The 22,626-nt window shown below is 34.0% G+C and overlaps 1 protein-coding gene across 2 annotated transcripts; it reads left to right on the plus strand.

The window, feature by feature from the left end:
• Nucleotides 1-7,694: 7,694 nt before the first annotated feature.
• On the plus strand, nucleotides 7,695-11,071 carry LOC120082099 (uncharacterized). 2 transcript variants are annotated; one of them, XM_090309787.1, is made up of 4 exons: nucleotides 7,695-8,270; nucleotides 8,366-8,646; nucleotides 10,617-10,744; nucleotides 10,846-11,071. In XM_090309787.1, exons 1-3 carry the CDS (start codon nucleotides 7,994-7,996, stop codon nucleotides 10,680-10,682), a joined length of 624 nt encoding a protein of 207 aa, XP_090165913.1. In that variant the 5' UTR covers nucleotides 7,695-7,993; the 3' UTR covers nucleotides 10,683-10,744; nucleotides 10,846-11,071. The 2 variants fall into 2 exon arrangements, with proteins under 2 accessions (XP_090165913.1, XP_090165916.1); XM_090309790.1 differs by having other exon boundaries at nucleotides 7,711-8,270; nucleotides 10,826-11,071.
• The last annotated feature ends 11,555 nt before the right edge of the window (nucleotides 11,072-22,626 follow it).

The raw sequence follows: 22,626 nt of genomic DNA on the forward strand, positions 1-22,626 counted from the left end.
TGTGTGTGTGTGTGTGTGTTTTTTAGAAAGTGATTATTATGAAGCAATTAGGTCTAATACAGACACCTCCTCACAGATTGTCGAGGAGAATCAAAGAGGTAAAACAAAAGAATTCCGAGAAATTGTCAGAAATAATACGTTTTGGTTTTTAGCTTATAAAGCTAGCACACTTTTTAAAAATTTGTAAAAATAGTTTTTCTCGATCCATCTCGGATGAGAGCAACCACTTTTCTAACTTATCGATTATTTTGGATCTTTTCGGTACATCTCGTCTGATTATACATTGATATTTGCTATTTTTTTTTTATGTAATCTTCCAAATCTTATATTATTTTCAAATTTTCTCTATTCGGTTATGTTTATTAAATATTATATTAAATTATATAATTTTTTGAATCTTTAGCATAATTTATGTTTTCACAATTATATTGAATTTCCAAAATTCCAAATAGGTTTTCCAATTGTTAAATTAGATTTTTCAAATTGATTAATCATTTTTAAATTTTGGGAAGATCAATTTTTTTCGAAAAATTAGGTAAGATTTGGGATATATATAGAATCTCGGTGTTAATCCCACCGAGAAAGCTCAAATATATGAATTTTGGTGTTAATTATGCTCGAGATTTCATCGAGAAAACTCAAATGTATAGAATCTCGGTGTTATTTTGCGCGAGATTAACACTGAGATGCATATAATCTTGGTGTATAATCTGGCGAGATGACTGAGAAAGTCCCAAACAATCGATAAGTTGAAAAAAGTTGATTTTTTAACTAAAATCTCATGGTCGATCTCATCCGAGATAGTTCGAAAAAAACTATTTTTACGAGTTTTAAAAAAATGCTAGTTTTGTAAACTAAAAACCTAAACATGCTATTTCTAACAATTTCTCATCTTTGCTACTAACGTCTTCTGAGAAGGAAGACACAAGTTAGGATTAGAAATTGTTGGTTCATGTTGAATGTTTTTTTTTTTTTTTTTTTACCTATTTTGTCTGATTCAATTTTCACCCAAGCAACATTTACATGTATGTATAATTTGAAATTATGGAATAGAATTCAAACATTAAGATAAATATTAAAAATGAAAAATACAGCTACACTATAAGACATATATCTGATACCAACAATTTGAACGTCAATACCTAATTAATATGCTTATTTAAACTAACTAGTAAATCTAATTAAAATATTAAACACAATCATAGACCAATTTTTCCAAATAATAAAAGGTAACTAAATAGGGAAATTGTTAAGGGGAATCTTTCAACAACAAAGAAAATTATACTTAGCATAAATAAATAGAATTGTAGTAGGTGTTTAATTAAAATGGTTTAAAATTATCCATCAATCCAACTAGAAAAGGAATCCAACCAATGGCAGAATTTAAAATATTGTATAAGATATGATAAAAAAATTAAAATTAAAATTAAAAATTAGACTCCAAATTATTAAATACCCAATGACAAAAATTGCTCCATGTGATCACATGGCTCAAAATCAAGTCGGTCCCGCCATCTAATGCTTGATTTTTGTTTTCTTTTTTTTTAAAACAAAAAAAATTAAAAAAAAATTTCAATTTTAGGTAGTTGTTTTAAATGGTAAAATTGTTAAAAATATTTTCAAGGATATTAAAGGTTACCCATAAGTGATAGACCGTGACAATTATTTATTACTAACATCGATATTTGTCTATTGCAGTCTATCGCACACGATCTGTCAATGATAGATAGTAAAATTTTACTATATTTGTAATAAGTTGACTCATTTTCCTTTATTTGAAAATCATCCTTAAAATTTTCGAGAAAATATATTTTATTAAATGATTTTTTCTTTAATTAATTTTATTATTTTATTATTTTAACCACAGACAATTTAACATTTTCATTCCATTTAAATTATTAATATGGTCTAACAAAGGCATGCTTAAAAAACCAACATAATCATGAATTTTCCCTTGAATTTTAGTTCATAGGAAAAATGCAACCCTAAATCTATAATTTTATTCCTTTTTTAAAAATTATATTATCTTTCTAAGTTTTAATCGAGATTTAAAAGATTGATATCAACAAAAATATCGATGTTTCAATTTTATAGAAATGTCTATAAAAATAACGATAAAATGTTAATGTCAAAATATTTCTGAAAAAATTATAAAAAAAATAAAAAATAAAAAATATATTGGAATATGTAAAGAATCATTTTATGTTTTTTAAATAAGTGAAGATGCTATTATTTATTTTATATTTACATTAACAACATTTTGTTGTTATGTCAAAGTCGAATATATGAAAATATGAAGCTAATGTGTGCGCATGTGTATATATATATATAATGTTTTGAAGTAATTATAAATAGAAAAATTATTTACCCATGTGAACCTGGCTTTGTGGTTAAGGAATCTTTTTCTTTCCTTCGTAGTCTTTTAATTTTCTTATAAATGACATTATGACTAATTAAGTAACTAAAACTCAAGTCCTATGTCCACATGAATTTAATTCTAACTAATTAAAGCATTAATTATTTTCTTTATAAGTAAAAAGAATTATAATCTCAACTTTATGGTCTCTTGTAGTAAAAAGTTCTAATTTTTAAAACTGGTTAGATAATTATTTAGCTTTTTTATTAAAAAAAAAAAAAAAGAATACAAACACTATTTTTACGTATTGATTTCTTTGTTTTGTTACCTACATTTAGGAATGTTCTAAATCCAAGTCAAGAAAGTTAAAAAATATATATACCTTTGTTTTTAAATTTTGACTAATAATTCAAATGTTTATTTGAAAGTGATGAAAATTTGATTAAGAAATTATGAGAAAGCAAGCACGGTTTTACAAAACTAAAAATAAAAAACCAAATGATCATGAAATATTAAATAAACTCTTAAGGTATGTTTGGCATGCATAGTTGAATTGGTAATAATTATTGTATTTGAGGTTCATAGTTGAGTTGAATTACTTTAAATTTTTTGTGTTTGCAATCCTGAGTTGAATTATGTATATTTAGTGCAGTTATTTGTAGCCTAAAAAAATGTATTTTTTGGGGGTTTTTTTTTTGTTTTAGTTTTTTTCGTCAACTTTTTATTCTACCATTCTACACACATAATTTCCTAAATTCTTAACATCATTTGAGATGTGAACTAAATAAATAAAAATATATTTTACAATTTTCAATATGTAACCACTTAATATAGACAAAATACTATTACTTATATAATCACCAACCCTACGCACATACTTTAGCAGTCGTGGAATGTATAAGTTGAACATGCACAAAAATTAAAGTTGACGAGTAGACACAAATTATACCTCATCCTAGACTATGGTGAGATTGTTAGGAAGCAATTAGTCTTTTGGATGTTTGTGACAAGTAGGTCTATAAGGATGACTCAAACATCCTTAGACAAACTCTAAATGTCAAATTACTATAAAAGATGACTATCAAACACTATAAACTAATAATTTCAATTTTGTATTAAAAAACACTTTCGCCAGCCAAGTTTTTTTTTTCTTTTAGTATATGATCAATCAAGTTAGCCGTTGTTGGTTGAATTTGGTTGCCCGAGGTGATCATCCGAGTTGGCCGCAAGAGATTGTCATCATCGAAGTTGATAATTAGAGGTGACTTTCATAAGAGTTGGTCGCCTGAGGTGAATGTCGATGTTAGTTGTTAGATGTGGTTGTCACTGAAGTTGATCATCAGATGTGGTTTTCACCAGAATTATTGTAGGGAGGTGGTTGTTGGAGCCTAAAGTTGGTTTTCAGAGTTGGTTGCACAAAAGTGGTTGACAGAGTCGGTCGTCAAAGTATGATGCTGGAGTGTGGTAATGGTAGTCGCCGAACAATGCGTGGGAGACATTGAAAATATCACAAGGAGGGAGAGATTGGTTGAGTTTGAGTGTGTTGGAGTGAGTTGGTAAAAATAATCAACACAACTCCACCAACATTTAAAGTAGGTGGGCCAAACATTGAGTTGATAATTTTTACCAGCTCAACCCTGTTGAGAATAACTTTGGGCTTTTGACCCATAACAAATGGAAGAAGTAGTTTTGAGAGAAAAAAGGTAGAAGTTGTCCCACATTGGTGTTAGAGTAAACATGCAAAACATGGAAGCTAACAGAATCATTAAGTATTCTAATTATATTAATTTGAGTAATAGGCATGTAAATTCAAAGTAACATACAATAGAGTTTCAATTTACTACCTTTGTAGATTACCACTTAATCGTTGCAAGCTCTACAAAATTTACATTCAATCTCTTCAGTAGACCACCAAAAATGTCTTCTCTACTAATCACAACCTTGAATTGAGTAGTAAAACTCTTAATTGAAAGGCAATTTTAAGAGGTTTGGAGAGGGTTTTAGAGAAGAAAAATTTCAGCAGATTTTTTTTTTCAAAATCAGTTGCATGCCCATTAATTCTGATTAATCAAGACTATTTATTCAACTAAAACATGTCAGCACTTAATCAGCCCATTGACACTTCAAAAGGCACTAACAAAGTGGGCTAAGTGTTAATTTATGGAAGAATCCACTCAAACTAAAAATTTTGGGACAAATCCACTATTTAATCAACTTTTCAAATTTCATTTCATTTAATTTTTTATTTAATTAAATTAAACATAAATTCAATTTCTGAAATTGAATTTACGAAATTGGTTTAATTTAAATAAATAAATAAATAATAATTTAATATCAAATATTAAATTAATAAAACAACAAGTTCAAACATGAATCCCTATTCATGTAATCATTATTTAAATATATTGAACTCTCCAAATACGTTTAATTTTAAAAAATTTAAACGTTAATTATATCAATATAATTATCCAAACCCTAAATTGAATTTGAACATTTCAAATTCACTCAATATTCTAATTCAAGGTTTAATCTTTTACGAGCTACTAGAGGGACCTTATGGACCTACAGATCATGAGCTCCAACGATTTGAGATTAATTGGCTAAACTCTTTAAACCAAATTAATCAATATTCGTTAACTATCGAGACATACCACTATAGCTCAGTAGTTGCACTCTCCTCACTTTAGATATATTTCTGCCCACTTGATTTAACCATAATCAGCAAGTCGATCCTTCACAGGTCGTTCGTATTTACAGCTAGGTCAAAATTACTGTTTTACTTTTGTAAATACATCTTGCTCCTTAAATATTCACTGATCATCTATTGAACAATTGATTTATAGTTCAACTAATAAACCGTATCCATCTCTGTCACGAAAGGGCGAACCTCTTTGTTCAAGTACATGAATCAGTATTTAAGGGAACAACATATCTGCTAACCCTAAGATGGGTAGGAGTAAATTTTTTTCTTGCAAGACTATGTTCCCAACATATCCGATTTTATCCCTGAAATGGGAGGCTTATTGAGCGGTGATGTTGAACCACTTTCACATATGCAGATTAAAGGATAATCCCGAATAAACAGAAGTGCATAGTTAGCCCAGGATCAAGATTGAATTACCTTATGTCATCGATTTGAAATACTCAGTTTTAACAGTAAACGATTGTTATAAAGAAAAGTGACTATTTTGTGCTTTGGTCTTATGCAAACGTCTTTTGCATAGGATTCCTCCACTCGCATGTCTCCACATAAACGATTTTGAGACATTGTTTATATCGATATACAAAGTGAGTCGCATCCATAGTGTCCCCAAGATGAGGTGCCCAACCTCATCTATATACTTATAGACCTTTTTTACTATATACTAAAACTTGATCATCTTTTGTGTCTCTACATAAAGTTTAAGTATTCATACTATAGTTGTTGGTTTGTTTATAGGGTTTTATAACATAACGCAATTCCAATAATGCCTTTATTGAAAAAAGTCTCAATAATACTTTTATTGCAAAATATAATATGTTTAAAAATTATGAACTGCGAGTTTTCGGACATTCCCAACAAACTCCCTCTTGGACTAAAACTCCAGTGAGTTACAAATATATACAAATATACAATGTTGAGAAAGAGAGAAAATACAATAAACTAGGACATCTAAATATCCTTGACAATTGGAAGATTTAGGTTTAGCAAGTGGGAATATATATAAATGCTTGCAAAGGGGCTTCCAAAGTGTGGCGGTGGTGGAAATATAACCCTTTCACCACATACGCCGCCGCTGATGTTCGTTTTGTCAGATGGACGAACGAACGGGTTCGGGTAACCACGCTTGCGTGAAAAAGGAAAAACTTTTTACTACCTATCCTTTTAAAATATTTATAAAAAAAAATTGTCGTTTTATTTAAAATAAACGTGTTAATAATTTCATATCTAAAAACGCTTTTTCTTCTTGTGTATGTACAGAAAAACTTAGCTTCTCATCTTTACAGATCTTCTCTATTTTCTGCCGTTTCTGAGCTGATTTTCCATTTGATTCCAATCTGTTCTCCGAAGAATGCATGTCTGAGTCTGAGTGTTTGTGTGAACTTTGGGGAGTAACCAACTTCTTGCGATATAACACCAAGGTCGCATTGTTCTTGCTTTTAAGGTAGTGGATTTATCCATGATACAATAATTTTTATATGAAATAACAAATTGAAAGCAAGAACCTTCTTTTACTCATCCTACGTTCTAGATGTCGATTAGGAACGACGAGGTTATTCCAGATCTGTCAATATTGAAGCCTCTAGACGGATCCAATTACCATCGCTCGTTTAAAGAACTTCTTATATTTTTCGAGCAACTGGAAGTTGATTACAACTTGACCACTAACAGATCTGATGAAGGCAAGATTACTGACGAAGGTAAGTCCACTATGGAGATTGATCCAAACAACTCCAAAGTCACAGTTCCGTTACAATCTAGTCAATCTAGTACGAAACTTGCTGCAAATGAAAACAAAATTTGAGAAAGATAATAAGACAATCCATAGCCATTTACTCAATCATATGACTGGCTCATTGTTCGATCTGTTCGTGATCCAAAAATCAGCAAAGGTAATATAAGACACTATTGAGTCCCAATATGGAGGAGATGATGCAAGACGTAAGAAGTATGTTGTTGGAAAACAGTTGTAATTTCAGATAACTAGGGAATTCATTCCCCATAAGTCCCCGACCCTATCGGGACGAAGAATTCCCGATTGATCGAGTACAGGGTCAAATCGGGTCCCTAGTTGGGGATGAGGATGGGGAGGGGATCCTTGCCCCCCAAAATTTTTAATTGTTAGGGTAAGTAGATGAAATTCACTCATTCTCTTCTTGACTTGTAATGACAACATTATGACTAAATTTAAAATCAAAATTCTTTATCTCTATTATGCATTAGCTAATTTTTGAAGATGTATAGTGAAAGTCTCTTGAATCTTCATCTTGCTTTTTATCATATCAAACCATTTATATTTGAATAAATAGTCAATTTGAGCACAACTCAATAGGTAAAACATAAATTATTATTTAAAAGTTGATGATTTGATTCCTTGCTCTACGAACTCAAAAGAAATAAAAAAATTGTAAATCAACTCTTTTGTTACAAACGCGACACTTAATATTTAATATATTAAAAATCCAGTATTGTTGATTTATTTTTTACATTTTAAACAACAGTCATCTCGTTGATCTTTGAAAGTGTGGACTTTTTTCTATAAAAAATAAAAAATAAATTAATGAATAAAAAAAAGTAGAGAGACTTGAAAAATACTAAAAAGAGCCTTTAACGCATTTTAGGTATTGCCGTTAACTTAGGGAATTGCAAACACACACACACACACACAAAAAAAAAGAAAAAAAAAAGAGAGAGGTGAATAGATTTTTCTTTTGACCGTGTAATGTTGAAACAGAGTATTTGTCATCATCCCTCACAGTGGGCTGAATTTGAGTCAACAAAATCATTTGCAGCCTTCTCTCTCTTTAGTCTTCTCCATTGATGAGCTTAAAAATGCCCAACTTCCCATTTCTCTTCTTCACCCACTTTCCTTGTACATACCCACCTCAAAAACAACAAGAACAGAGCATTCCAGACCATTAACAATCAAATCCCAAATGGGTTTCTCAAAAGAAGAGAAATCGAAGCGTTTATGGAGAGGAATCAAAACCCTTTTCTTCTTAATCACTATGTTGATTTCCCTTCTCCTTTTCTCAGCTCCTGTTCTTCTTGTTCTCGCTGATGCCCTTCTCCCCTCTGCTCTTCTCTCTGCTTCTCTTTACCCTTACTCTTTTTCCCTTAAATCCATTCCTTCTTATCTCAGAAACTACGATTTTCGATCCTCCCTTGTCGATATTCCTCTCATTTCTTTCATAAGATCCACTATCATTATCTGTAAGTTCTAATTCACCAACACCCATCTGGCTGATTGTTTTTTTCTTTTGAGGGTTTTATTTGATTGTGGTGCGTTGTGTTGTGTTTGGGTATAGGTGTTTATAGCTTTTGCGATGGGCCGAGGCTCTCGCGAGGGCCGTATTTGGGGATCACTACCTTTTGTTCTGTGATTTCTTTGGTGTTTGTTTCGTTGAAGGCTTCGTTTGTGTTTGGTGGAGGCTTGAGGGATGTTGGTCGAGGAGGATATGTGAGAAGCATGGAGGTAGCTTTGTTTATGTGTTCTTTGGCTTTGGCTGTTGGCCATGTTGCTGTGGCGTATAGGACGAGTTGCAGAGAGAGGAGGAAGCTCCTTGTTTACAAGATTGATATTGAAGCGGTAAGTGTTTGATGATTTGCCTCTGAGAAATTTTTTTTGCTTAATATCATTCCTTTATCATGCTTGCTTAGTCTTTTTTATTGTTTTCTTTCTTCTTTCTTTAAACAAAACGCAAAAACTAGTATTAAATGGTAGATTTGTCACTATCACAACCTCGAACTTGAAAACAATTATTCAATGAGACCGCCATAATATGCTATATTTATCTTAATCTACATGTTACTCTTACAGTTTTCTCTTGTACATCGAATGATCACGTTAGGGTGGCTTCATCAAAAGCTTAAGAATTGTCTAAACTACCCCTGAATTGCGAGGGTTTATTATTATTATTATTTTAATAATAACTGCTTTCATGGAGGAGAAAAAAAATACACACACAAAAAACGAAATCTACCCAAAAAAAAAAAAGAAGAAGAAGAAGAAGAAGGAATACCCCTAGAGAAAGGATTTTCAATTAAGATATTACCTAGGGAATAATTACAAAAAGTCTTCAAAACCGAAGCCAAAAAACAAACATGAAACCTCACCAAGAGTCAAACCTCAACTACTCATAGAATTGGGACAAGATGAGTAATGGTACAAATTGATAGTAGGAATGTAAAATAAAACAACCCATATAGTTCAGAGGTGATTTTTTGGGCCATCATATTTTCAGGTCCCACATTTAATAGAACTTCAACGAATGAACAAGGAAGCTTCTTCATTTCACAAGAGAAATCAAGTTGGGTATACATCTTCTGGAAAGTCAATGACTTTACTTCATATGTATCTTAGACTTAATTAACAAGAAATGAAAAACAATAGCAACTTCAAAAATTTCAACTTTCTGACTAGGTCAAGGAAATACACATTTAAAATACTTTTTATTTATTCCACTACCATATTCTGTCTTTCCTTTCTTTGGTATCTCTCTCAAATTTTCTACCAAAATCTTTATTCCTGACTCCTTTTCCATTTTCTATGTTAATTTATATATATATATATATATATAGAATTGATCTGGAAAATATCGATTCACATATTCAAGAAGTCTGTGTGGTTGGCAATTATATTCAATAGTAGTTGTCATTTAGCTGTAATAGCACTAAGCTCTCGATGTTTTGTCGTGCTTCTGTGCCCACATTTTGGCATATCATAGCTGAGCTTCCAAGGGAGAATATTACTCCAACATTCGGTGTCCTTCCCATTAGGCTGGCACTAGTCGAACATTCTTGTAGATTACATTAAAAAGTCTCAAAAGATTGATTATTGTTAGGGCAACGGGTCTGGCAACATGTGGATTTGCGTTTGATTTCACCAAGAAAAAGGCCTTGTATTAGTGAAAATATTGCCCTTGCGTATATACCTAAGATATTTCCTACTTCTAACGGAAGAAACGTTACAATAATCATATTTATAGATATATATTTTAATGAGAATCGAGTTCTAGATTCTGATACCTTGTTCATTACCACTTTTTATGACAAGAGTACAGTTGAAGCATTAAGAACTTTGCTTATTGAACTTAAGAACTCAATAAGTTACTCTGAGGGTATAGACTTTGCTGTCAATATTCAATGGAAACTGGTTGTATATTTAGTTAATTACATCTCTAAAATCCTTGTGGGAGTACACTTCTGATGTTTGATCATATGTTAAAGCGATATGAGAAATTTCGCCAGAAAGAAACGGACAAATCGTTTTAAGCAAACATTGTGATCCTTTGACTTTGACAAATTTGAGAGTTCATTTTTTCATATGGTTTCTAAATTTTCTTTTAGGCATAACTCAAACTCAAACACAGTCTTCTTTTATTAATCTTTAGATAGAAGTGAAGGTCTCTTTCTTGTGTAATAAAACAGTGGATGAACTTTCAAACAGAGAAATTATTCAATAAAGTCGCCATAACTCATGGTTCATTAATTAACATGATGTTACTCATTTAATCAGCATATTGTGCAACACAATTCTAACTTCTTTTTTCAATGCAGGTTTCTGCTTGCAAGAGTGGTTTTCCCAGGTACCAAAAGATTCTTCAAGAGGAAAGGGTGAAGTAAATCACCAACCCAGGAGATCAGAATAATAATTAACTTGTTTCGCCCCGGTCTTCAGATTTCAGGTGAGTTTTAGTTACAACACGTCAACTCGAAACATTCCATCGTTTCGCTCTTGAAGTCGCTCGTTTGAGATCTGATTTCAGCCTATTTCTTTCTGAAACAGATTTCTAGGTAATAACTTGAAATCAGTTGATCTGGAGATTTAGGAGGTGCAAAGCTAACTAACATCATGATGCTTCCTATAAATTTTCTAGTTGTGTCAATATGGATATTATATAGAAACATACAATTTTGCCTCATATTTAGCCATCCAAGTTTATCTGATGTAAAATGTATATTGTATAGTATGGATCAGTACAAATAAAAATGGTAAAAACCTTGTGATCTCACGATGTTCGACGCTTGATTCCGACCCTTTCTAGGTTCGTTTGCTGTCGTCTCAAGTTCTAGGCATTTGTTTCTTAAATACTATTATGATCTGTTGTACTTTGTTGAATATGTCTGTTTGATCTCTGCATTTTTCAAGCTCAAAATTTAGTTTGAATTTCTGGCAGAAGAATGGTCAGAAAGGAAAGGGGAAAAAGGTGTAAGTTTGAAATTAAATATTGATGAAGTTCAACAACCAACTAAAGATATTAGATGATTGGTTTCTTGCAAGAAAGAATTTGATGCATTTAATAGATTTTTGTTTTTTGAATTTTGAAAATTAAGCTTTATAAACCTAATTACTTCTGAGACTTGGACAAGCTAGACCTACATTATTTTAAATAATTAAAGATATATATTACAAATGTGAATTTTAAAATTTCAAAAACAATTTCAAATATGTCTAAACATTCAAAATGACATCCTCTATTTTCGCTCTCATGTAATATAACTTTACTAAAGTTCCTTCCATTTTCAATCCAAGGGCATGATTCGTGTATTGTTTATATTATTTCAGTGGCTTTTTAATCGAGACATTTATTAACCTTAGATTAAAATACAAATTTAGTCATTAAACTTTTAAATCAGTATGTATTTAGTTCTCATACTTAAGTATATAAAACTTTTAAATCAGTATGTATTTAGTTCTCATACTTAAGTATATAAAAGGTCAGTAAATTTTCAATTTTATGTTTTATAACTTCATAAACTTTGAAAATATTGTATATATCTTAACTTTTAATTTTGTGTGATTTGTCATATTAAAAAAAATAAATAGTAATGAGTCTATTAGATATAAATATGAAATTATTTTCATTGTAACTATGAACTTTCTATTTTGTACTGTCAAGTAAATTAATGAATTTTATTAATATTGATTATGCCAAAGATCTATTAAACATAAGACATATACTTAGGGGTGTTCGTAAGTTGGGTTGAGTTGGGTTGAAGGACTCTTTAGACTCAATCCAATTGTTCGGATTGTAAATTTCTTCAATCCAAATAACCCTTATTAAAAAACGAACCGAACCGAACTGAACCCAACCCATCAATGAAATATTTAGCTTGGGTTGGTTCGGGCTAGTCGGGTCATTTATTTAAAATTTTGTTTTAAAAAGAAGCAAAACGTAAATATGTAAAAATCTAATTTAATTATTTTTATATATTGAACTAAGATTAATAATTCAATTTCAATTTATAAAATGAAAATTTTCATTCTTAAGTGGAAAGAAAGTATTTTTAAGAGTTATTAAAGAATAAATTATTCAAAAAAATATTAAAATTAAAATCAATATATATATATATATATATATATATATATATATAAATAATTGTGTTATAAGTAACAAAAAAAAATATTTTAAAGTTCGGGTTATATTAGGGTTGGTTCGGTTATATTAAGTAAACTCATAAACCAACTCAATCCATAAAATTTTCATTTATTTGAACCCAACCCAACCCAAATGAGTTGATAACTCAACCCAAACCACATGTGTTGGGATGGGTTGATCGTTTTTTTCGGGTTATCGGATTTTTTGAACACCTCTACATACACCATTGACCAAGAGATTAGATGTTCAAATCTTCTCAATCTTAAATTGTTATGGGTTACTTTTGAATCAAGAATCACGAGCACAGAAAGGCAAATCGTTAAGGGTAAGATCGAGATATTGACAGTCACCTGAGGGCAAGAAGAGTGTAAGAAACTTGTCAATGGGCCAAGGGAGGAAGAAACTAAGGAAAGAAGAGGCATTGGGCCAAAAGGCTCAACTTGCCCACCTCGCCTTTGGAGGTTGAGGCTGAGGCTGAGGTAAGTGATTTTGTCGAGCCAAATGACCTGACTTGCCCACCTCGACCTCAACCTCTTTCCATCCTTGAAGGCTTGCTTCTCACAAGCTATGATTCAAGACTCCTTGGAATGTCTGCATTTGCATTCCCTGATCCCTTTCAGATTCAGATCTCTAAGTCCACCCCACTATAAATAAGGGCTCATAGGCAACACCTAAAGTAAGTCATTCTTCCTACTTCTAGCTTGTTGCTAAAATACTAACTTAAGCATCAAAGGTTTTGTGGAAGACACTACACCGGTGTTTTCTTCTTCTTTGTCTTATAAGTCATCTTTCTTCCTCAAATAATAAATTCATTATTGAAGGCACGTGAATGTCAAGTGAGTTTACTTGTCTAGATTTTGCCATCAACATACATGTACACTAAAATTCTCTTTTAAATTAGGAGAATGATAATTTTTTTACTCTAATATTTAGATTCATTATTCAATTTTAACTTAAACAATCAATTTCATTGATTTAAAACATGCATTTTATTAAGTAACGTTGCAATTAAAACAAACAAATGTAACAAAATTTAACTTTGAAAAAACATCCAAAATCATGTCATAACTCATAGGAAAGTTCAACCCCAATTATAAAAATTTAGAATATTGGAACCTTACCACAAAACAAATTAGATAAAAATGGTTTAAACATAGCAACACAATGTCCCAACTCATAATGCATTTAACACAATGGAACGAGAAAAAACCAATGCCAACAAAAAAAGAGTTTGATCTCCAACCATAAAAACGGCCATAACTACTCATAAATTAGAAAGAGAATGAAATTTAACTAAATTGAAAGTATTAATTACATCATGCACTCGTCAAAGATTTATCTATACTAAATTATTTAAATGCTTTACCTTTCGACTTTTAAGGCTAAATTATAGAAAATATTTGGATTTTGTGAAAAAAAAAATATTCATATACTTCTAAATTTTGAACAACTTTAAAAAACGGTCCAAAATCACCCTTGATATTAATAGCATAATTTTAATGTGGATATCTAACGATTCAAAATGATACTATTCGATGTGTAGACATAGCTAATATGATATTATAGATTGGTAGTTGGTTTGGCGTTAGGGTTATGGGATAAATCAAACAAACATTAACAATAGGGATAGAAACCCACTATGAAATTAAAATTGGTGTGCTTCTACATTTACTATGAATTTTTGTTTTTAAATAATGTCATTTTAATAATTATTAACAAAAAGAGGATTGGGTTGAAACTATTATCAAAAATAGGTTTTTAAATCGTGTACTGGGTACATAACTTCCTTCGAAGCACGTGAATTGGCAGTGACCTGGCACATGCAGACTGCTGAAGGAAATCGGAAACCCGATTTTCGTGAGCAGCGGAAGCAAGACCATTCCAAATTACAATCATGAATCAACAAATCATTTACAGTCGTCTTCAATATAAGCGGTTATACAATTTACAGAGAAATTACAGCATGTAATAATAAATGTACAAAGGAAAAATTGTACTAACAAAGGCAGAAGCGTCTTCACGCTCTGATGCGTACTCTGATCGATCACAGCAACCACGAACGCCCAATCTACACGACCGCAACATCACACGAACACTTCGCGCTCGTCCTCAACGATCTCCTCCGCAACAGCGAACGACCTTCGCAACACCACGAATGGCCTTTGGAAAACCTCGACGGTATCGAGTTGAGTCTGACACCACCAACAAGACGCCCTTGGTATTCTCGGTGTGAGAATCCAGAGGGTGGGCTCTGTTCGGACTTGGTATGAGGCAGACAAACGGAGGAAAGAACGATCGCATACATGACTGGGCAAGTGGGAGAAATCGAAGACCTATCATATAGGTCGATGCCCAATCGTTTAGATAAAACTATGTGACCGTCTAGCAAAAGCTATGTGATCGTTTAGCTCTATCGTTTAGCTCAGTCGATTCTACACGATCATTTAATTTGGACTAGCGATCGTTTAGCTAGTACCTGTACGATCGTTTAGTAAATCTGTATTTACTTGACGACTTCCGTGAGTTTCTTTTCGCCGGAGAGAAAACTCAAAAAAAGAATTTCAACTTTTGTGAAAACTTCTTTATATATATATATATATTCAAAATAGGAAACTGATTTCTTTTTAAACTCACAGTTACCATGATCAATAACCACCCACTACTTTGGTTATTTAAAAGAAAAGGTATTAATTATCTAATAATTAATATTATTATAAACATAAATGATAACCAACTTATCATACTATATTTATAACCTATAGTTTTAATATTTCATCTCATGAAACATATAAACCATAGTTCTTTTTCTATTCCATGGTACCTAATGTAAATCTCATTTACATCAATCCTCCACTAGATGTATCTTATACATCATACTGATTATATCATATATAATCAAAATACCTCTTGTCAATTTGAACATTTCAAATCAACACCAAGAACTTGATCCTTCAACATGAATCCAAGCTACCAAGGGGGCCTCATGGACCTATAGATTCGAAGCTCCAACGGTACATGAATAACTGACTAAACTCTTTAGTCACGGGATCTACCATTCGTTAACTGCCAGACACTCCATTAAAGACCAACAGCTGAACTCTCCTCACACAGATGTATTATGTGTCAATCTTAACCAAATAGCAGTGTGACAACCCTTCACAGATCGCTCGTAAGTACAGCTGGGCCAATAATCGTTATGCCCCTATAGTTACATCTGTCTCCTTAAGTACCACTGATCCCTCTAATGAACATAAGTCATAGTTCTACTATGACTGAGTCTTCTCTTCCAAAGAGAAGCTGTGGCTACTATGTTCAAGCCCCGAAATCAGCCCTTAAGGGAGTAATCTTTCTACTTATTCCTGCTTCGAGAAAGGAGTGAATTCCATCTTGTGGATTGAGTTCCCAGCTCCTAGATCAGACAAGTCCCCAAAAAGGTAGGCATGTTGAATTGGCAATCTGCCCACTCTCACCCATACTAATCAATGGGTTGTTCTCAAAGGCAGGAGTTCCCAAAACATTCAGGATTGAGGTCGTGTAACCTATGGTCGTTTAGGTGAGATATAAGTCTCTAGTATCAACGGTGTTATATACAGAGTCTAGTCATCTCGTGATCCAGGTCTTATACAAACTATTTGTATAGGACACTTTCACTCGTACCATCTGTAGTAGTTTACAACACTAGCAAACCTCTACAAAGCTGGCCGTATCTATAGTGTCACTAGGATCAGGTATCCCACCTTAATCCTTATACTGCATACTTATTTAGGTTACCACTTAAGGCATGATCCACTTGCATATCACATATACATGCTTAAGTTCACATAAGATAACCAAGGAGATTTTTTTATTGGATATGAGTAAATGCCAAAATTAAATAACACTTATTTTATTCATTAAACAATGTGTATCTTTACAAAACAACGAGACTCCGGAAGAATTAGGACACAAATCCCAACAATCTCCCACTTTTCCTAATGACTCGGGAGACTAATGTACAATACAATATAAAAATGTACAATATACAATAAACTAGGGCGTACCCTAGTATTATCTCCCACTTGCCCTAGACAAGATGCCACATTTCCCGCAAACCCAGACTCTTCAGGTGACCCTCGAACACTTTAGCCTTGAGGGCCTTTGTAAAGGGATCAACAACGTTGTGCTCTGATGCAATCTTTGTGACTATCACATCACCGTGATGCATAATCTCCTTGATCAGGTGATATTTTCATTTTATGTGTTTACCCCGATGATGACTCCGAAGTTCCTTCGAATTTTCCACAACTCCACTGTTATCACAATACAGTGTGATTGGCAAATCCATATTTGGAACAACTTCCAAATCTGAAAGGAACTTCCTCAGCCAAACAGCTTCTTTAGCTACTTCACAAGTTGTTATGTATTCGGCTTCCATAGTGGAGTCCGCGATGCATCATTGCTTGATGCTTCACCAGACTACAACCCCTCCATTCAGAGTAAACACTGACCCCAATGTCGATTTGCGAGAATCCCGATCGGTCTGAAAGTCAGAGTTCGTGTATCCTGTAAGGATCAGATCCTTATCTCCATACACAAGCATGTAGTCCCTCGTTCTCCGAAGATACTTGAGGATCGTCTTGATCGTCTTTCAGTGATCAAATCCTAGATTGGACTGATACTGACTGACAATCCCTACTGCATAGTAAATGTCGGGTCTGGTACACAACATTACATACATCATGCTTCCTACAGTAGAAGCATAGGGAATCCTTCTCATCTCCTCAACTTCTTGAGGTGTCTTAGGACTTTGATCTTTAGACAGAATGATTCCATGCCTGAAGAGTAACAAACCCCTATTAGAATCCTGTATCCTGTAGCTGATCAATCTTTGATCAATGTACTATGCCTGAGGCAGGGCTAACCATTTGTTCTTTCGATCTCGAATAATCTGATCCCGCGAACATACTGTGTCTCACTCAAATCTTTCATTTAGAACTGGGCAGCTAGTCAACTCTTAATGTAAGTTAGATACCCTACATCATTCCCAATGAGTAGGATATCATCCACATGCAGTACCAGGAAAGCTACTGAGCTGTTGATAATCTTCTTGTAAACACAAAGCTCATCAACATTTTGGTCAAAGCCAAACGATTTGACAGTAGTGTCAAATCTGATGTTCCAAGATCTAGATGCTTGTTTCAGCCCAAAAATGGACCTATTAAGTTTGCAAACTCTTTGCTCTTGATTTAGAACTATGAACGCCTCTGGTTGAGTCATATAGATGGTCTCCTCAAGATTACCATTAAGAAAGGCAGTCTGGACATCCATTTGCCATATGTCATAATCATAAAATGTGGCTATGGATAGGAGAATCCTGATAAACTTCAGCATGACAACATGTGAGAAAGTTTCCTCAAAGTCAACTCCCTCAACCTGGGTATAACCCTTTGCCACGAGTCTAGCCTTAAAGGTTTGCACTTTTCCATCTACATCTCTCTTTCGCTTACAGATCCACTTACACCCAATAGATCTTACCCCATCAGGTGGATCAACAAGCTCCTAGACATTGTTGAAGTACATAGACTCCATTTCCTGGTTCACGTCTTTAACCCATTCATCTTTGTTAACATCCTCCATTGCTTTCTTAAAAGATAACGGATCCTCGACCCCATAATTCGTAATGACGTTTGGGCTTCAACCAAACCCATGTAGCGATCCGGTGGGTTCATAACCCTCCCACTACAGCGAGGCAGTCTCAACTCTTGAGTTGGTTGACTAGACGTTCCAACCTCAACAACTCTTGTTGATCTGTTGGCCTGTTCAACAACTCATGTTGAACCCTCAGCAGTCTGAGTCTCACTTGAGATCTCAAGGAAAACGAGTTTACTTCGTGGCTTATAATCCCACATGTGGTCTTCTTTCAAGAAGATAACATTTGTGGAAACAAACACTTTGTTCTCACTTGGATCATAGAAGTATCCACCTCTCGTTTCCTTTGCGTAGCCTACAAAGAGGCAAACCTTCGAACGTGGTTCCAACTTCTTTAGGTTAGTCGCTAGCACATGTGCCGGACAGCCCTAAATCCTGAAGTGGCGTAAACTACCTTTACGGTCTCTCTATAACTCAAAAGGTGTTTCAGAAACACTTTTCGAGGGAACGTTGTTCAGGATATAACATGCAGTCTACACTGCATAACCCCAAAACGAGTCTGAAAGATGAGCATAACTCATCATAGACTGAACCATGTCCAACAAGGTTCTGTTTCTCCTTTATGATATACCATTCTGCTGAGATGTACTAGAGACCGAGAGTTGGGACACAATCCCATGTTCTACATATAGTTTTGGAATTGGAGGTCCATATACTCTCCACCACGATCAGATCGTAGTGTTTTTATCTTCTTACCTAACAAGTTTTCAACTTCAGCTTTATACTCCTTGAACTTGTCAAGGGCTTTAGACTTACGTTGCATTAGGAAGAGATACCCAAACCTTGAATAATCATCTATGAAAGAGATGAAATATTCATACCCACCTCAAGCTCTAACATTCATTGAACCACAGAGGTCTAAATGTACAAGCTCTAAGGCTTCCTTGGCTTTGTAACCTTTTCCAGTAAAAGGTCGTTTGGTCATCTTGCCTTCAAGGCATGATTCACATACCGGCAAGGAGTTTTCTTCTAAACTCTTTAGAAGTCCACTTTTCATCAACTTCTCAATCCTATTGAGGTTGATGTGACCTAACCTAAGGTGCCAAATATGGGCGTTTTCCTTTGGAGAAACCTTTGGTCTTTTAGTTGTTGTTGTCTTACCGAACATTTCAATGTTAAACAAGACTTTTATGACTAACGGCCTTAGTACATATAAGTTATTTTCCATTGAACTATAACCAATCTCCATTCCATTCTTGAAAATAAACACTTTATTCTCAGAAAAGAAGACGGTATAGCCTTGTTCAATGAGACAAGAAACCTAGATTAAGTTTCTCTTAATATGAGGTACTACAAAAATATTATCCAGTAACAGATAACGTTTCTTGTCAATAAATAACTTCGGCCTGCCTACAGCAACAGCTAAAACAACCTCACCAGTACCGACTCGAAGAGTCATCTCTCCCTGTGGCAATGTTTGCTAGGAACTAAATCCTTGGTAAGAGGAACTGACATGATTGGTAGCACCTGAATCTAAGATCCAGGCAGAATCATCATTCTCTACCAGACACGTCTCCATTTCCAATAAATCATATTTACTGTCTTGTCTCCTCTTTTGGAGAGTAGTGGGATGGAGGTCGTTTGCCACGAAATTCATTTCACACGATTCTTTCCACTGTAAAAAATCGGTCATTATTAAAAGTTTTAAATGGAAATACTAACGAGTTACTGAAAAAGAAAAACACATTGACCTACGTTAGGTTTTAAGCAAATACCCATTGTAAAACAAAACAACATCCAATAAGGTTTTAGCAAAACTAACATGAACCCCGTGTGACATCTAGTTTCGCAATGACACTTCAAAGGTTTAGGACAAAAGCCGCCGAAGGGAGGTCAGTTATCCCTCCTTTGAATTAAGAAGAACTCAACGAGTCATTAATACCAGAATAACTCTTGCTTCTATAACGACTAACCATCATTGATTTGGCCAAGAGATCATTAACTTACTTAACAATCTCCCGTAAGTGTGACCCGCCATTTTAAGCCCTAGAGGTTCGTCCCAAAAAGCCAATCCGAAGGGAAAAAATCTGATTAGGGAAAAACCTAAAGCGACCCTATCCATTTCTGGAGTTCACCTTGATCTTGACCAACTGCACAAAACCCATCCAAAGGGGAACGCTCAAAGGCGCCATGAGGGAGTACAGAATGATCTCACGGTGTGAACCAATGAAAGAGACCATAGAACGTGTTGACACACACCCTTCACCCACTTACTATAAAAACTCTCTCTGTCCACCTTGATATTGACTCATGCAAACACCATCCGAAGGGGGATGCATCCTGGGCACCACGAAGTCAAGCATGAATCTCACGGTGTGAACATACAGGGAGAAACATGAGTGAAATCATAGACATATCAGATACGCCTCTTTCTCCCACTGAGTATTTTATAACCTAGGGTTTAGCTTGCATAGAAAAAACACGGCTAAGGATTTTAACTAAGTGACTTTTAGGTTTTCCCAAGAGTAACTTTTACCTTGGATAGTGAAACAACTTTTGATCATCATCTATTAAACTCTTTAACGGAGTATTTGACCAAATCGTCGCATGCTTATTGAAAATCTATCTAATTCACCTTTCCAGGTAGGTTCTCAGGTAGGGGTGTTACGTTTCCGTCAACTTAAGAACCCCAGCCTAGCAGGAACCCGCCTTAGACAAAAGGTCTCTTATAGATAGGTTTACAACAAATTTAATCTTTTATTTCAACCAATTTAATCCTATTAAACCGATTTTAAAAGATTAATCTAGGTTACTAAACTCTTTAGAACCATTTGAACTTAGGTCTATCTCAATCCAATTTTAAAACCCTTTTAAAAAACTTGAGTTCACCCTAAGTCCGCATGCAACTCTGAATTATTGATTTTAGGTCTAATTTCCTTTATAACACTTATAAACGGAAACAACCACAATGCAAAGCTAACACATGCAAGGCATTCATAACGCTTATAAACAGCCTAAATGTCATGCTCAATGCATTGTCCATTCATTGCTACTTCTTTTATATAACACTTATACAAAAACCGCAATGAAACAAGCAAGACATGCTTCCATTCACCCTTAGACTATAACAATTATGATAAAAGGATGATGCATGATAATGCTCAATGCATGCAAAATATAACTTTTATATTTCATGATGCATGTGCATGCTTTCAAGTAATTTCTTCATGCAAGATTATAACATTTATAATACATGATGCATGAATAATCGCACAACCTAAGGTGGGTTTTTAACTATATGACAAACACTTTGACATATAAGTACCATACATCACATGTATAAGCAATAAAAGTTTATGAACTGGGTAAAATTGCCTTAAAACACAAAAAGGAAAGCTAACTATTACAAAGACAAGAAGTCTCTGGTTCAAACAGGTGAACCGGGTCTTGAACCGCTCGGCAAAGCATCGCTTCTCCAACCATCCATCGTGTACCAAGCACCCCGCGATCATCTACACGATAAAACAAACACTTCGTTCTATCGCTTACTAGCACTCCAGAGTTAAACGATCGTTTAGAATTTACTATACGATCATCTAGAAAAATCCAAACGATCATTTAGTTATTACTACACGATCGTGTACCTTTACTAAGCGATGAAGCCTAAAGTACATGATCGCTTAGCGCGCTTCGCACAACACCCGCCTTCCGAAATCATCTAAGCGACTACGATGCCGTGAAGCACCATCGCCTAAGCGATTGCTTAGCTAGCGTCTCTGTATCGTATACGTGCGATCGCATAGGTAGTAACTAAGCGATGATGCTTGCTAACTATAAGATCGTCTAGCTCGCGCCTTCCACTAAACAACAAGCATCGCATGGTCCCACTACGATCGTCTACCTTCAGCCCCTATGAAATCTCGCAACCAACGCCACACGATATGGTAAACAATTTACCCCATCACTTAGCATTAGCTAAACGATCGTTTAGAAAATACTACATGATCGTCTAGAAAAAAAATATCTAAACGATCGCTTAGTTAAATCCCAATGATCGTTTACCTGAGGCTACATGATCCGACCAACGATTGGTATTCTTATTCGTTGAGAATTGCATCACTACGCACCAAAGCTTCATCACGAACGACTCGACGAACTTGAACTTTTCGAATTACAGACTCGATTGCAAAGTTAATTTCACCCAAAAACATAGGGGCCCTTACAATTAACACTTTATAATACCGAAAGCTTTAACAAAAAGGCAATTTAAACCCGAAACATTCATCACATTCATCCACAAATGCAGAAAATGGATAACTACAAATGCAGAAACCCACCACGACTGAAAATGGCATTCAATTCAGATCTGTAATTTGGAATATCAGAGGCTCTGATACCAATTGAAGGAAATCGGAACTGAGATTTCCATGTGCAGCAGAACAAGGCTATTCCAAATTACAATCATAAATGAACATATATTTACAGTCGACTTAAAAACAAACAGTTATGTGATTATACATAGAAATTACAGTATGAATAAACTCAATAAACAACGATCA

The sequence above is a fragment of the Benincasa hispida genome, unplaced genomic scaffold, assembly GCF_027475165.1.
Source record: "Benincasa hispida cultivar pf3 unplaced genomic scaffold, pf3_genome.v1.1 HicScf259, whole genome shotgun sequence".
NCBI lineage: Eukaryota > Viridiplantae > Streptophyta > Magnoliopsida > Cucurbitales > Cucurbitaceae > Benincasa > Benincasa hispida.

Coding starts and splice junctions, on each gene's coding strand:
- LOC120082099 (XM_090309787.1), top strand. CDS start 7,994: ATGGGTTTCTCAAAAGAAGAGAAATCGAAGCGTTTATGGAGAGGAATC. Junction 8,271..8,365: donor AAGATCCACTATCATTATCT/GTAAGTTCTAAT, acceptor GTTTGGGTATAG/GTGTTTATAGCTTTTGCGAT. Junction 8,647..10,616: donor ACAAGATTGATATTGAAGCG/GTAAGTGTTTGA, acceptor TTTTCAATGCAG/GTTTCTGCTTGCAAGAGTGG.